The 15,781-nt window shown below is 45.6% G+C and overlaps 1 protein-coding gene across 3 annotated transcripts in view; it reads right to left on the minus strand.

The window, feature by feature from the left end:
- Positions 1-1,568: 1,568 nt before the first annotated feature.
- The window catches only part of FGFR3 (fibroblast growth factor receptor 3), a 55,257-nt gene continuing 41,044 nt past the window's right edge, over positions 1,569-15,781 (minus strand). The window contains exons 8-18 of one of the 3 annotated variants that reach the window (XM_053975803.1): positions 15,013-15,157; positions 12,237-12,424; positions 11,214-11,359; positions 11,000-11,121; positions 9,707-9,817; positions 9,363-9,553; positions 8,524-8,646; positions 6,867-6,937; positions 5,305-5,442; positions 4,781-4,886; positions 1,569-4,692 (exon numbers count right to left, since the gene is read on the minus strand). In XM_053975803.1, coding sequence (XP_053831778.1) covers positions 4,528-4,692; positions 4,781-4,886; positions 5,305-5,442; positions 6,867-6,937; positions 8,524-8,646; positions 9,363-9,553; positions 9,707-9,817; positions 11,000-11,121; positions 11,214-11,359; positions 12,237-12,424; positions 15,013-15,157 — 1,506 coding nt within the window. In that variant the 3' untranslated portion in view covers positions 1,569-4,527. Of the gene's footprint in view, positions 4,693-4,780; positions 4,887-5,304; positions 5,443-6,866; positions 6,938-8,523; positions 8,647-9,362; positions 9,554-9,706; positions 9,818-10,999; positions 11,122-11,213; positions 11,363-12,236; positions 12,425-15,012; positions 15,158-15,781 lie in introns of all 3 variants that reach the window. The other 2 variants (XM_053975802.1, XM_053975800.1) reach the window with 2 other exon arrangements.

The following is a 15,781-nucleotide window of genomic DNA, read 5'->3' on the forward strand; positions in this document are numbered from 1 at the left end:
CAATGGAAATAAATCACAATTTTAGGAATTTATTTGAATGTTGCTATGAAACAGGTCACGGTGGCCAGTGAGAGGCTCTATTTGTGTAGTCACCCACAGAGGAAAGAAGACATTTGTTTTGCTTTGAAAAGTAACTCTTTCATGTGTAAAGGGCATTTTGGGCTTGGGTGGAAGGCTGCAGCCACTGAAGGGGAGATGAGCTGCAGCAGGATGTTCACTGAGTCACACAGCCTAACCAAGTAAATTTGCAAATTTTCCTTGAGGTTGTTTTGTGCGTTGCTCAATGCACATCACACGCTGCAGCCAAATGTTCAACCTGGGCTTAGAACTGGATGCATTGTAGGGCAATTAAAGTAAAATATTACCCTCTCCTCCCTAGGCCACAAGCAAACACGGCTGCGGGTGAAGGCCAGCAGAGGAAGAATGACATCATGAAACCCAAGAGGGAAAGCAAACACCAAGCCAGCGCCATGTGCAGGTCAGCCACTGCACCAGGACAGACTTTCCTCTTTGTGACTTTGACTTCTGCGCTGTTTGCCCAGCAGGCTTTTACTGGGAAAGCTTTCAAGCACAGGTGTGCTACACACCACAGCTCACTGCAGAAGGATCTGGCCCTCTCCTGCTTTTCCAGTCCTGGTGGAGGCAAATGGAGCACGACATCCTCACCACCCTGCCCTGATGAAGCAAGTTCCCCATGTGCCAGCAAAAGGCCATTTAGTCACTCTCTGCCTCTAGCCCTGGATGGCCAGGACTTGTCCTCTGGCCCATGCTGCTCCTGCTGGGGCAGGGCTCAGGGCTGGCCACCAAAGTGCGTCCTTAAAGCATGGAAGCAACTCATTTCAGGTAGCAAGACTCCTCTCACAACACAGTGGTGCTAAAAGAATGGTGTCTTTTCTTACAATGGCAAGGAAAATACCTGAATCTCATGTAATTTTTAAATTCTTTTTTATCTAGGATGGAACAGTGCTGGTGCCAGGCCCAGTGCCACAGATATAACCTCCTTGGATGCATGCCATTCCATGCCCAGCTACTTAAAGCACAAAGGATTGCTAGTGGGCAGGCTGTACACAGGTAGGCAAACTTGCATGCCTAGATCCAGGTGTCTGGGATGCATTTCAACAGGATCACTTGTAAGAATCAGTATTATATGAAAATGCTGGTAGGACTGGCCCAAAGTTTCCCAAGCTGCAACATCCCCTGCATTGTCTGCTACCCGCAAAACCAGGTTTTACTGAGTTCCCTTGCTTAGCCCCCCTAAAGTCAAAGCCAGGGCTGACACCTCTGTGCACATAATGGCTTGCATGGCTATAAATACACCCACTAACAAATACAGAAGACCGCCCTTCAACCAAAATGGCTATAATTAATTTATTATGAATACAAAACCTGAACTGGCCAGGACTCGCAAAGCAGCACTATAAAAATTAAACCTTCCTGGCACTACAAGTCCCAGTGCCTGGAACACTTGGTTTTGCAAAGGACCCTCACAACTGGGAATAAACCCCAAAATGCATCAACTTGTTTATTTTTTTTTCTTTTTTTTTTTTGGTAGAAGTAAATTTCCCATGTTAACAAAAGCAGAATAGTTTTATTTAGTGTTCATCTCACACCTTTGACAGCTGCAGCTGTCAGGCACAGAAGTACAGTATTAAAATAAACTGAACAGAGTTGCTCATTGCAAAAATCACACTATGCAAACCTGTGGATTGTAACATCAACAGTATAAAATGTAACAAAATTGGAACTTTTAATTGTTTTTAAGCTTTTAAAGATAATAGTCCAGGCTATAAAACTATATAAGCATTGAATAAGAAATGTTAAAGTCAACAAGTCTACAACAGATACATCTTGTAAAAACTCAATAAATTATATATATATTTATAATATCTAGTAACATTTAAAACCATGCACAGTTTTGTACATTTTATTTTTTCAGTACAGGAAAACTCTTTGCTTCGAGTACTTGGAATGTACACAATTAGCAGACATTTGTAAGAAAATACCAAAAAAATCTTTTTTTTTTACTCCAACAAACAAAAATCTATAGAAATCTACCTTCTCAAACTTCCATTGAAGTAACCTCAAACTATAAATTATTTATTTTAGGATAAGGATTCTGTGGCTCTATGAAGAAAAAAAAAAACTTTAAATGAGATGCTGTCATCCTGTTATTCTGCAACATTGATATGCAATATGCACCAGAGAAAAATGAAAAAAAAAGAATTCAGGATGTAATTTGCTTTGCCTCTTCTGGTAGTACATAAAGAAGTCTTCAGGATAAAAAATAAAACACCTCACCTGACTCACAAAACATCCTCAGCCCAAACCTCCCCCACTGTCAGCTTGATCCATGCTAACATTCTTTAGGTCACTCCTGTGCTTTTACACAGCTATCTGGCATTGAGGAACAAAACAGCATAGCATTCTAAACACCAAAAATCAGGCATCACTGGCACTTTCCAATGTGTTAGATGCAAAAGAAATATGCAGCTGTAGCAGCTCTCCTGCAAACAGTGTCACTATTTTGCTCACATGGCATTTCTGAAGCCCAAAATACAACAGTACTGGCAAAGAGGAGAGAAAAAAAACTACCCTGCCACCATCCAAAGTCAACATTTCACTTTGCTGCATACTTGTTATTAAATCGACCACAAAGAATACCTTCATTTGAAAATAGAAAAATAAACACCCACACCCCCTTAATGCACAGTGGTTAAACTGATGGAAGAATTCTTGGCCCTGTTTTTCTGAAATATGTAAAAATCATCTCTCTGCTGCTATTTGCTTGGTTTTAACCACTGGTGATGTATTGAAAAATAAACTTACCTTTGCTCACTGCAATCCAGGATAAACTAATGTTTTTTTAATGAATACATATATATATTTATAACATTAAATGTAATTTGTTAAAGGACTGTACATCTATACATTCTTTCAATATTTCCCATAAACACAAAGGAAAAACTTGATTAATATATTTTTTCTCCATTTTTAATAAGTTAAAAAAAACACCCTTAAGCTTGGTGAAATTTAAAGTTTACAGTAACGCTATGCTATTTAAACCAATGAACAGATATGTTAATGTCTATAAATAACTTTACAAATATACATGTTAAGGTACAATTTTTAAAACAAAACTGTGAAGATACAAAACAAACAATCAAAAACATCTTTTCTTTTGCCCAGATCAGTATATCCTAGATTGCAATGCTCGTAATTTGAGACACTCTCTCTCAGTACTGCTTTATGTTGCATTAGTATTATACATTCTTTTCTTTTAATATATTTATTTATATATATACACAATATATTTATAGATATATACACAGATTCTCTGGAATAAACCTTTTTGATATAAGTTAAAGGCTCTTGCCTACAGGTACCCGTAACTTCTCTCTCCGAGTCACTGCACGTCGATGGAGCCAAACCTCTGGTGTCGAGGGGTGGATGGAGGAGCTGCTCCCCCCACTCACCCTTGGCAAGCAAGAACAGGCAAATCCCAAAAATGAGATTTATTCCTTTTCCCCCCCATTTGGCTGTTCTCAAAGGCCAGGGTGTGACTTGAGATGCCGTGTGGGCTCCAGGGGCCAGGTGTCAGGGCACCCTCCGCTCTCAGGTGGGTGATGCTCTGCTCCCCAGGGACCCCACAGGCTCTCTGCCCATCCCTGGGGTCTGCTCCTGCCTTGGCACGGACCCGTCGCTCCCAGCCCCGTGCAAGGGCCAAGGCGCTGACACTTCACATGACTTGACCGTCTCTTCTTACTATTTTTACTTTCATTTCTCCATGACAATTTGCATTTTACTTAGCTTTGTTCTCTCTTCTTCCAAAAAGGATTCCTTCTATGTAGCTGGGTAGTACGATCCTGAAGCTATAAAAACGACGACAACAAAAATATAGATATTTTTATAAATATATGAATCCCTGCAGGCAACGTGGCTTTTCAGCTCCACCAAAAAGGTTCATGTACAGATTGCATAAGCGAAGAATTTCCACATTCTTTACACTTTTTTTTTTTTTTGCATGTGTTTCTTTTTTTTTTTTTTTTTTAAAGGAAGGTTTCTTTTTCTCTTTTCTTTGTATTGCAGGCACAGAACGGTTACTCTGGCACTCGGAACGCAAGCGCGGAGGCTGGGAGGTGTCAGCACCCCCCAGGTTCAACATTCTGCGTGGTAAAGAAAAATCCCTAACAAAATGGAAAGTAAACAAAAAAAACAAACAAACAAAAAATCATCTAGGATAGATCATCTTGGCAAGAGATTAGTTCCTTCAGGCCAAACAGTGCTTCTTGACTTTTCATACAGCAATAGGGAAAAAAAAATATTAAAAAAAATTATAAAAAAAAGTTAATTTTTTTTTTTTTTAAAACCCTGAACAGCTTGTCAACAACACAAATCTCCAGGCACCATCACACAGTTCCACTGGAAGATCCTTCAGTACGGTTTCATGCTCGGCGCCCCGCACTTGCCACGGGCACACTGCCCACCCGCCCGTCCGTACGTCCGTCTGTCCATGTGCCCTGGGGGTCCTCACGTCCGGATGACGCCGTTGCAGGGCGGGTGCTTGGGCAGGCAAGGCTCATCGGGCAGCAGGTCATGTGCAAAGACCGAGTCGTCCCCTGAGGAGCAGGTGCTGTGGGTGTCCTGGCCGGCTGGCGAGTACTGCTCGAAGGGCACCGAGAGGTCCAGGTACTCCTGCCAGGGTGACAGAGCCATCAGTGCTGGGTGTCCCCCATGCCAGGGACCAAGTGACCCCCTCCCGCGCCCATCCCGCCACACTCACATCGGTGGATGTCACAGTGAGGACCCTGTCCAGGTCTTCCACCAGCTGCTTGAAGGTGGGTCGCTGCGAGGGGACGGCGTGCCAGCACTCCCGCATGATCATGTACCTGCACGTGGGGACGTGGGACAGTCACATGTGGTCAGGCCAAGTGACACCCACCCACCTGCTCACCCATCTCCAAATTGCTGAAGGAACAGCTGTGGCCAACGCGGCTTCCGCCATGGCCAGCTGGGGGGAAGAGGTCATTACTGATCATCTGACACATGACCGTGCCCTCAGAGCAGGAGGAGGACCTGTCCTGATGGTGACGCCCCAGAGCTACACCCCCAGGTGCCACCTGCCCAGCAAGGGCAGGTGCTGCGTGTCGCTCAGCAGCCATGGGCTGAGGAAAGTCTACCTGGAGATGGCCATGCAATTTCCCAGTGGGGATGTCCCAACAGCCCAGACCCCAGAGCCCAGCAGGGCGTATTTGGCCTCAGAGAGAATGGGGAGTGGAGCAAGGTCTGCCCCCACCACACACTCACAAATCATGGGTGCAGTTTGCAGGCTTGTCCATCCGATGGCCTTCCTTCAAGAGCTTGAAGAGCTCCTCAACAGGAATTCCTGGGTACGGAGACCCTCCCAAAGTGAAGATCTCCCATAGTAGCACTCCAAAAGACCAGCTGGAAACCAAAGAAAGATCTTTAAAATTCAATGAGGTTTTTTTTTCCAAGCCCCCCCATATCCCATCCCCCTTGCTCGGCTTTATTTCTGTGCAGCCATGCATATCTAACAAAGTCATCAATAGCATGACTAATTGCCTAGGCCATTTTTACTAGTTACTTGGAGATCTCTGCTGATCCAACTCAATAGCAAAGAAATCCCAGGCACCAAGTCTGAAATTGAAATGAGCATTTAATCAGATAGGTGACAGCCCATCTATCACCGCCAGCTCTTTGTTAGGTCTTCCACCAGCTCCACTGAATGGAACAAATCAAATTATTCATGCACGGCTTCACTGAATTGCAGGCTTGGAACCACAGGCCACTAATTGTGCAAGCTGATACCAAAACTTGCTTGTTACAACACCCATTTCACTGGCCAAAGCGGGAGAAAAATACCCCAACAAAAATCAGCAGAGCACTAATGTTACACACTTCAGTCCCGCAGCTGTGCTCTGGTTAATAGTCCTTTTTTTCAAAAATATCTTTTGCCTTCTTCATTTTCTTTCTAAAAACAGGGATTATCTATCTCTGTTTCGCTTTCATGCACACTCACTCTCCCATTCTCTAGCTTTGATTTATCTGTCATGCCCTCTGCAGCATTACCTAAGCAAGGAAACTATGATTTAAGATCAATAAAAGCCAAAATATCTGAAAAATACAGAAATAGAAAGGATTTGTTTGTCCAATTGTGAGCAGTGAGCTCTGGGGATAAGGCAGGCTAGCTATAAAAATGCCACTATTGATCAAATATTACAATAAAAAGCTAGTGTATATGTGGAGCTGCTTCAGCCCTTGCAAAATTCAGATGTGTTACTCATTTACATGTAAGGAGTGCTCTGCATTTTGGTTACTGTGCAGAGGCACTAAAACAGATGAGACAGGATTAGGAAAAATAAAGAAAATAAATGAAATGGCAAAATTAATCTGAGACTATATTTGCTGAATATTCTTTGATCAATTCTAACACGAGACAGATTATTTCAAGCTTATTCCACATCCTTGACTGAAGTGTAACAGTCTGAGGCAAAGTGTGGAGGATGCAGAGGGTAATTTTTTTTTTTTCATGAGGTGTTTCTGGCACAGTATTTTTCAACTGCTGGATGAATCACCTCATCTATAAAGTGGGCGAAATACCTGCCTGTTTTCCAGCAATTTTTCAGCAGCTGCCTAGAGACCCTGAGATGAAAGCAACCAGATAACAGCAAAATAAAACCACATGCGTGAAGATGCAGTTTGGAATCAATTCCTGTACTTTTGCATCTCCAGGCACTCCAGCAGGGAACGAGCCCTGGTCATGCTTAGCAGTACTTTTGTCTGTAAGATACGATAGGTGTTGATTTCCCAGTTGTATTATTTTTTTTTTTAAGTGTGGGTTTGCTTACACATCGCTCTGGTGAGTATAGACCCGGTCAAACAAGGCTTCTGGAGCCATCCATTTCACAGGCAGCCGACCCTGTAATTAGGAAGACAATGGGAACATCCCATCAGCATATTCCCCCAGCCACAACGGCACCATCTGAATCTTCTCTTCTAATCCAGTTTGAAACATTTTCATTAACAACCACATCTGCCTTCCCGGTCACTGGGCAAAGCAGCAGTGGCCACATATAAACAGATTAGAGCATTTGATCCCTGGATCTTCACTGACAATCTCTTCAGTAAATGCTCTCTGTAGAGGCCTGTATTTCACTGCCAAGGCAGGTTTAACATATCAGTGCATCTAAATCTTTGCATGGGAACAGCATCCAAGGCTCACAGATGCAGCAAACTCTGTGGCAGAGCATGGGACAACACTTTCCATCTCTTTGTCTGGAAAGTACAGTTGACTCCAAGTCCAAACCTAGTTTAGGCTCAACTTCAGGGGAAACTTCCAAAGAGTGAAGGCAAGGGCAAGGTCCTCTAAGAAACAAATCCTGATCCTGCTGGAGGCTAAAGGAGGAGGTCTGATCCCATCCTGCATCGGGGTCATAAACACAGACTGTCATGTGAGAAATACAAGATGAGAAAGACTAGATTAATCATAATTCTCTGGGGCTTTCTTTGGCCCTGGAGGGAGACAGAAAGTACTGTTTTGTGTTTGAACCATAATTTGGATATGGGGGAACTTTGTTCTCTTCTCACCCACTGTCTCACTGTGGGAGATGACTAGAGACACAGGCAGGATATGCAAATGGGATTATGCTCTCAGTTGTCCTACACAGCTCAAACTGGGAAAAATCCATCTGGTCTGCAATTAAAATTCCCAAGAATTGCTATTAATTTATGATTAAGAAATCCTGGCAATTAAGGAAGATTTCTGATATGCTATTGAAGTGGATCAGTATGGACATGGTGGACTTCAAAGGACTGCTTGGACATTTAAACCCCTTGCAATCCCAAGACCCACAGGTTCTGCACTGCCCTCAATCTTCCACTGCCATCTCCTCACTCTGTCCTAGCTGGGTTTTCCCTCAGGGCTCAACATCTGCTGCAGGCTCTGAACCAAGACACAGGGCTTCTTCTCTCAGCCCTTCATTTGTAAATTCATCTCTACAGAAAATATTAACAACTCCAGGTCTCAGCCCTTGTGTGGGACCATCTTCTCACTCTTGGCAGTGGAGCCAAGCTCAGAGTAAAAAAGAGAGAAATGCATGAAAGACAAGTAGATCCAGGTACACAAGAAGTGACATTCCTCTGTCAAGGGCTCTGGTGAGACAGAAGTTAGCTCCTTGGGACCTTTATGAACAGTAGTGGAGCAGACTGGTAAGGGCTCCATTCCTGTTTGGGAGAAGCCTCAATTTCTCTTAGTCTAAAGCATCCTGGCCAGAGCTGAGACCTCACACCCAGCTGCTAGCTGGATCTGTCAGGACAAAACCAGATGGTGGACAGACTCCCAGGACCAACCTATCTACAGTCCCTCACCAGGTGAAGTCCCTGTCAGATTTCTTTCTCCTAAGCCCCTCTAGAAAGGGAGATGTGGGACAAAGCCCTCTTGCTGCAGGGATGACCGAGCTCCCTGCCAGAAGAAGAACTGTGTGTGCTTGGCAGCTCTGTACTTACATTGGTGGTTTTCTTGTAATAGTCAATGTTGTGAACGTCTCTAGCGAGGCCAAAATCAGCTATTTTCATCACATTATCTTCAGTGACTAACACGTTCCTGGCTGCCAAGTCGCGATGAATGCACTGTGAAAGGTGAGCAAGCCAATAAATAAGGGCTCGTTAGCTGCTCGCGCCTGCCTGGAAGCAACAGCACCGTGTGGTTTATGAGCTGCCGTTTCATTGACTCCCAGGCTCATAAAGCTGTGGGCACTGCTTAGCTCCTGGCTCTGTGTGTCACCACCCCACCGTGCCTGCTCAGTGGGAACCACCTCTTAGCAACACCTAATCGGCGGCCTCGGAGCTGACAGGGCCACGCACGCACCTTTTCTCTCCAGATGGGATGTATGGATGAGAAAGACAACTCCCCTCCTTCTGTGGGCAGTTACTGGGATGTGCAGCTGCTTTTCTGTGCTGCTTCCCCCAGGAAGAGGAGTGCAGGATAATGTTTGAGGGGTAAAGGATCTTCAAATTAAGGTATCCCAAATACATCCAAAATACACAGACTCGCAGAATGGTCTGGGTCGCTGGTGCTTTTATAGGCATTTTGGGGGTGCTAATGGTCCTGCAGGTGACAGCTGTACAGTGGCATGGGTCAGGAATGCAGCCAGCATATGGGGACCTTGCATATGGATGGAGCCTCCAGCTCAAAAACCTCAAGATACTTCATCCAGCAAAATTTGGCCTCTAAAGGGAGAAGCCTGCAATGTTTTGCCTGGGGTTGTCCCACACACAGAGCATTCCCTGCCTTTGAACATGTGGCTTTGACCAAGGCTTCTACCGAATGAGGTTTCTCAACTCACTTTCTGAGATGCCAAGTACTCCATGCCCCGTGCCACCTGGTAGGCACAGGAAACCAGGTCCTTAAACGTCAGCTGCTCCTCGGGCAGCTTGCAGGTGTCAAAGGAATAGTCCATGCCAGGTGGGCGACGTGCCCTGAGGTATTCCCGCAAGTTCCCCTTTGACGCATATTCCACCAACACATAGAGTGGTCCTGCAAGGAAGAGCACATCAGCATCCAGCAGAGGAAGACCCAAGCACCCAAATCTCATCTGGGCCATTTTGGGCAGCCAGTAATTACAAAGAAGGGATGGCCAAATCTGAGCCTCCCACGACCCTGTTAGTACCGGGCTGCTCTGCTACGTACCGTCCTGCGTGCAGGCACCGAGGAGGTTAATAATGTTTTTGTGCTTCCCAATCATCTTCATCATTTCCATCTCAGAGACCAGGTCAGAAAGGTCTTTGTCTGTGGCATCATCTGGAGAAAGCAGAGGAGGAAAGCAAAAAAATGTCAGGAAGAAAATAAGTGTTTAGGGGTATAGTTACAACTGCTGTGCAGCAATGGGGGGCTTTGATGGGGAAACAATACTCAGAATATGGAGGTATTTGACTTTATTCTACTTCAGGAAGAAGCATAAAAATAAGAACAAAACCTACCACCATGGCAACAAAAAAAAGACAAAAGAACAAATAAGTGGAGGTAAATGTTCATAAGGAAATCAATAATGCCTTTTGTCTTCTGTTTCATCCTCACAGGTGTTAAAGAAAAAACATTCACATTTTGGTACACACTTTTCTTATAGTTTCTGTCCCTCATCTCTCAGGGACAGGAGCTGATGATGGTGGAAGCTCAGGGCTGGGAGGGAATGCATTTTTTGGATGAAAAGTTGCAATTTCTCTACAAAAATAGAAAAACCTATCTACAAAAGTAGAAGATTTGGGAAAACTTCCCCAAAGGAATGTTTTGATTTGGAAAGATGGAAATGTTCCTACTTCCAAAACGAGCTTCAGAAAAGACTAAAGGAAATGTAAATTAACCAAATCCATTTCTAATAAGAAATATTACTTTTTTTCCAGTGTTCCCCCATGTAAGCTCAAGCCCAGGCTGCTCACTGCCCTGCTTGCTCCAGGTGAACTCCTCAGCTGTCTGTGGTTACTGTGTCTGGGGGCAGGATGGGAAATGGAGACTTATCCAGAGGCGCCCACTGAATCCCCCATTTCTGTCTCCCTTTAACTTCTCAGGTGTCTGGGACCAAGTTTCCTCAATGAAGGAGTTTGTCAGCTGAAATTCTGCAAACTCCATCTGAGGTTGCTGCACAAGCTTTTGGTAGAACAGGCAGCGCTGGTTAGGGGAGGAGTAAGGAGTGGGCTGATTCGTGGAGCTGGCTAGAAGTGAGGGGGATTCCCCTTCTTGTTAGGGATGCTATTACCCCTTGGCAGAGAACTGGGTTAATTCCCAGTCCCTCTTCCTGATGGGATTTGCACTTTTGCCTGCTCTCCAGAGACAGCCCTCACCCCCAGGCTATGTGGGTAAAGGGGAGGAGAAGGCTATTCCTGCTTTCTTCTATTGTATCTAGTTTGTAAAAAAGACTTAAAAGAGAAGCAAAGAGAGGAAATCCCAGCACAATATGCTGTTCTGTCCTTTGTGGACTCCCCATACCTTTTAGCATCTTGACAGCAACTGTGATGGCTTTGTTTGGCTTGTCCTTATCAATCCCAATCGCTTCTGCCATCACCACTTGGCCAAAGCACCCCTCGCCAAGCGGCTTCCCCAAGGTCAGGCTGGAGGGAGGAACAGACAGGTATGTTAGGGGGTCCTGGTGTGGGTACACTCCCAGCAGGCACAGAGATCCCAACCTGTGGCTCTGACTGACCGAGACCGTGTCAATTCCCACTTGGGATCTGGAGGTAGTTCCAGCTCGGAAACATTGGCCAGCATTGGCCCATCGCTGGAGGAGAGGCGCGTGATCCGGACCAGGGGCGTGTTGGAATTCATGGAAGAGTTGGACTCCAGCGACACCTGCTTGGGTAGAGCAAATGAAGTGTTATTGCCAACTGTATCCCCAGGGCAGGCCGTGCCCGAGATGGACCACTGAGGAGGTTTGAGGTCTCTGGGCCCTTGGACAGATTTCTGGGAATTTCTAACTGGGAAATGCCCCCACCCTTGCAGAAATCCACTCGTTTGGGCACTTGTGGTCAAGTGTTTAGCAGATGGAAAGGAGGGACAGGTCAGCCAGTGCCCTCCAGCATCAGGAGGTATAATCCATTCAGTTGTTCTGTTGCATCTCCACAGCCCATACAGGCTATGAAGTGACTTTTCCCATCCTGGCACTGTCAATGCCCACCATGAGCTTGCAGCCAAAACTTGAAATCCATACCCTTCACTGTGGGGTTTATGGGGTCTCTTTTGGTCCTGTCCCTCTGCAATTTCATGCAGCAGAACATCTCTAACTTCACAGAGGACCTTTGCTACCATCACAGCAACAGCTTTGGGCTCACCAGTGACATCTGTGAAAGCAGGAATGAGCACAACCAGTGCTCTTTCTCCCCAAGTCCCTGCTCCTCCAGGGAGCCTGGACTGGAGTTCCTCTGCTAGATGTGCTTTCTGTGGCACTCACAGCTGCACTGCCAAAACCTCTTGAGCAAGGCCAACAGCAGTGGGGGCTGCTCACGAGCCAGAGTCAGCTGCCACCTCTGCCAAAGCTCCACAGGCATAGAAATAAATAAAAGGGGGTTACACTTCTTTGCAGCCAAATTATGTCCCTCTTGGGCAGTGTTTTTTTGGTGGAGCTTCTCACCTAGAGAGAGAATTTCAGAGATGGAGGAGGGAAAAAAAAAAAAAAAAAAGGAGGGATACCATAGAGGGGAATAGGAATCTTGTATCTACTTTCTGTTACCTGTCTCTTGAGTGGGAATTTGGAGACTTTCTGAACAGTGGGGGTGTTCATGGCTTTTTTGTTTGGCATTTTCATCCTCCAGACAATCACCAAGACCAGCACCAGGAGAAGGAAGAAAAAGCCAGTGCCATAACTGAGAATGCCAGTGTACACTGAGCCCGAATCATCCATCTCCATGAGCTCCTCGGCTGCAGGGTGACAAAAGATGGCAGTCAGGACAGGGTGGGCAGCTGCCCACACACAACTACACACATACAGCACAGATAATCTGGGCAGGACTTGTTCAGCTATGTCAATGTCAGTGAATTCAGTGAGGGGACTCTCCCAGGCCAGTGGTTTTCCCAGCTGTAGCTGCAAACATTAGTTTGGTTTGCCCTTTTTGGGGTAATTTTACTTTGGGTTTTTAACAGCCCCCAGCCCACAGATTGAAAACCACTGCTCTAGGCTGAAGGCACCTTCACATGTCTGTGCTGTCCCTCTGTCCAGGACCTTGCACCTCTCCACGTATCCACACAAGGTGGCTGGATGCCTTGGATATGCAGCACTGGGTTTGCTGCACTCTGCTGATTCAGATTCTCCATCCATCAGACCAGTGCCTGCCCTGAGGGACCAAGGGGCTTGAACAGCACCCAGCAGTAAGGCATCACACAGGGAGAAAGTCTCAAGAGAAAACTCTGCTTAATTATTTAATGAAAACTTAATTTCTGCTGGGAAGAGGCTGGAAGGTCTGTCTCAGAGAGGTGGGATAGCCAGGAGGGTGATGGCATGAGCCCATCAGCAGTGGCTACCTGCTTGCAAGACTTCTTAGAGACCAGCAATGGTCAGCTGTGTTTTCTCCCTTGTTCTTTTCAGGACAGGCATGTCGACCAGAGGAAGGAGCCATGGTGGGACTGATTTTCTGTCCCCCAAAGGTGTGCTGGAATCAGAGGGACAGTCAGCAGTGGGAAGCTTTATAATGAAGTCATGCTGGTGTGGTTAGCTCAGTAATGGGTTGTGTCCATTGCTGAGCAGTCCCTTCAGCAAGCAGCAGGAGCCTTTCCCTGGCAGCAGCAGGCTCTGTTTCAAGTATTTGGTGGCAGAGCCCAGGAGGACATGGAGAAAGGGTTGTTGGTGACATTGGGGGCTGCTCCAGCCTGTGTGCCAGCTGTGAAGGGCCTGATCCTGTCAGTGGCCATCTCCTCCCACAAGACAGGAGTACCAGATCTCCTGGGATCAGGCACTGTGGTCAGTACTGCAGATGCCTTGCCCTCTGCTCCCTGTCTCTCCTCCTGCAGCATGGACAGGCCATTGCAAGCTTAAGTTCCCCAGATGGGCTGTATCCTGCATCCCTCTCTGTGGGGGCCTGCTGCTGCACAGATAGCTGTCCTTCACTGCATCTGACTTCAAAATAAAGTTCCACTTTTTGATTTTTGGTCAGTTTTCTCCTGCTTATTTTTTGCTTAAATAAGAGGTGTGAATTCATAAACTGTAAAAGCAAAGTATGAGTCGGATGAGACAATATTGTGATATTCTGAAAATAACAGAGACATTAGTCTTCTAACCAAAGGAAATGTTTTCTCATCCAGTGGATGTCAGAAACAGAAACAGGATCAGATCAGCTATTAAAGTGCTGGCAAATAAAACAGGAAAGATCAGCAGATCCCACTGGCAGCAGGGTTGGGCGTGGAGGAGACCTTCTTAAGCCCCAGTAAAAGTGATTACATCCAAATCACCCGCACAGATAAAGTCAAGATTAGAAATGCCAAAGTTTCCGGTTCCTAAACACATCCTGAGATGGATGTGTTGTGAGATGGACCCAAATGTGGTCTATGACTGGGTGAATCAAAGTGGGCTCTTTAGGATTTTGGGTGTAAGAGTGTATTGAACATACTCTAGATTTGCTTCTGTACTGAATGTAAGGCACAGCACATGTGAGGTTCAATATGAATACTGCTGGTACTTCCCTGGACCATGCTCAAGCCTGCCCTGCAGCCAGAGACAGATTCAGCAGGTGAAGGGGCAGCACAGCCTCATTCCCCCTTTTGCAGAACAGATCCCTCTGTTGCACATTCTGTGTTGGCTTCATTGTCAATAAGAGCTTTGCACATGAAAGGACCACAAAATTGAGGTCACTCTGGCCTCGGGTTTCAAGCCCACTGCAGCTTTCATCGATCCCAGCTGGAGCAGGCAGCATGCAATGCCCCTGGGAGCCAGGACTCCTGTGCTCTGCCTACAGATGACTCTCCTTGACCTTCTGTTTGAGATCACTATCTTGGCCTGCTCATCCGTGAAGTGGAAATAATGCTACAGGCAGGGAAGGGTGTACTCACACCAGACACTTATGCATCTAATTTTAGGTTAAGATATGAGGTCAGACAGAAAGGATCCTTCCTAAGATGATCCACAGTTCATGTCCAATTTAGGTGCCCTGGATCATCTGATGGGGAGGTTTTCTTCACCCACTGTCAGTGTAAGAAGACAAAGCTCCTTATTTTGGCACTTAACAGTCCTAACAAAGAGGCTGTGAATACCTCCCTGTTATTAGACAAAAAAAAAAAAAAAAGATTCTGTGTGTTTTACTGTATCATTACTGCAATAATTTAAATTTTGAGATGCAATGCAAAAAGAGTCAGCTGCAAGTATGCAACAGGGGTCTGCAGCAAATCCCAGAGAAGAGGCCTCCCTGGAAAACACCCCTGCTCCAAGCAAGGGGCGGCCTCCGGGAACTTGGCATTTCCAAAGCAAAACATCGAGGCATCCTGGAGAGGGAAGGAGAGGCCAGCACAGAAGGAAATACCTGGTAGCACCGTCAGCCAAGCAGAGTGATGTGAGAACCCAATAGAATTCCCTGCGAGACAAGTATATTCCCCAGCATCCTCAAAAGTAACATTTCGCAAGTACAGAATCTCTAGCTCCTTATCCGTTGTGTTAACACCTGCCGTCTACGGGGAAAAAAAACACACACATATAGAAAGAGGGAAAACAGAGAACAAGCCACATTCCCAGCAAGTGTGAGGACACCACAGGCAAATTTCAAAAGCAGATTAAGGTGTTTGTTTTTATTTTCCAATGGCCCATCTTCCACATTTATTTATTCATTCCCCTCTGCAACCTGTAGTCAAAAGCAAAAAAAAAAAAAATTCCCTTCACCAGGTTCTTACTCTGTCCCACTAAAGAAGCATGCAAGCAAAAGCATCCAAATGAAAAATTGCCCCCACAATATGACTGACTTTGGGTTAGTGAGGTGAGTACAGGGGTAGGGAAAGAGGGATGGGAAATGAGGACAGAAAGAAAGAAAGAAAGGGGAAAGGAGGGGAGATGTAGTGGGGAAAGATTCAAGTGCTGATCAGAGGAATATACAAACATTATGGTTCATGAGTTTATTGAAAATATAGAATTCGAGAATTTTTTAGAATTTCTTCAGTGGGCATCTCAAAGCCATATATTGATTACATAGACCTTGACACTGCAGTAGAATCTGGCTGATAACCAGAGGGTGCCTTTAAGGAACTTTCCTGCAGTGGCACTGACTAATACAGCAGTCAGACCTTCTAGGCTGGAGTCAA

The sequence above is a fragment of the Vidua macroura genome, chromosome 4 (assembly GCF_024509145.1).
Source record: "Vidua macroura isolate BioBank_ID:100142 chromosome 4, ASM2450914v1, whole genome shotgun sequence".
NCBI lineage: Eukaryota > Metazoa > Chordata > Aves > Passeriformes > Viduidae > Vidua > Vidua macroura.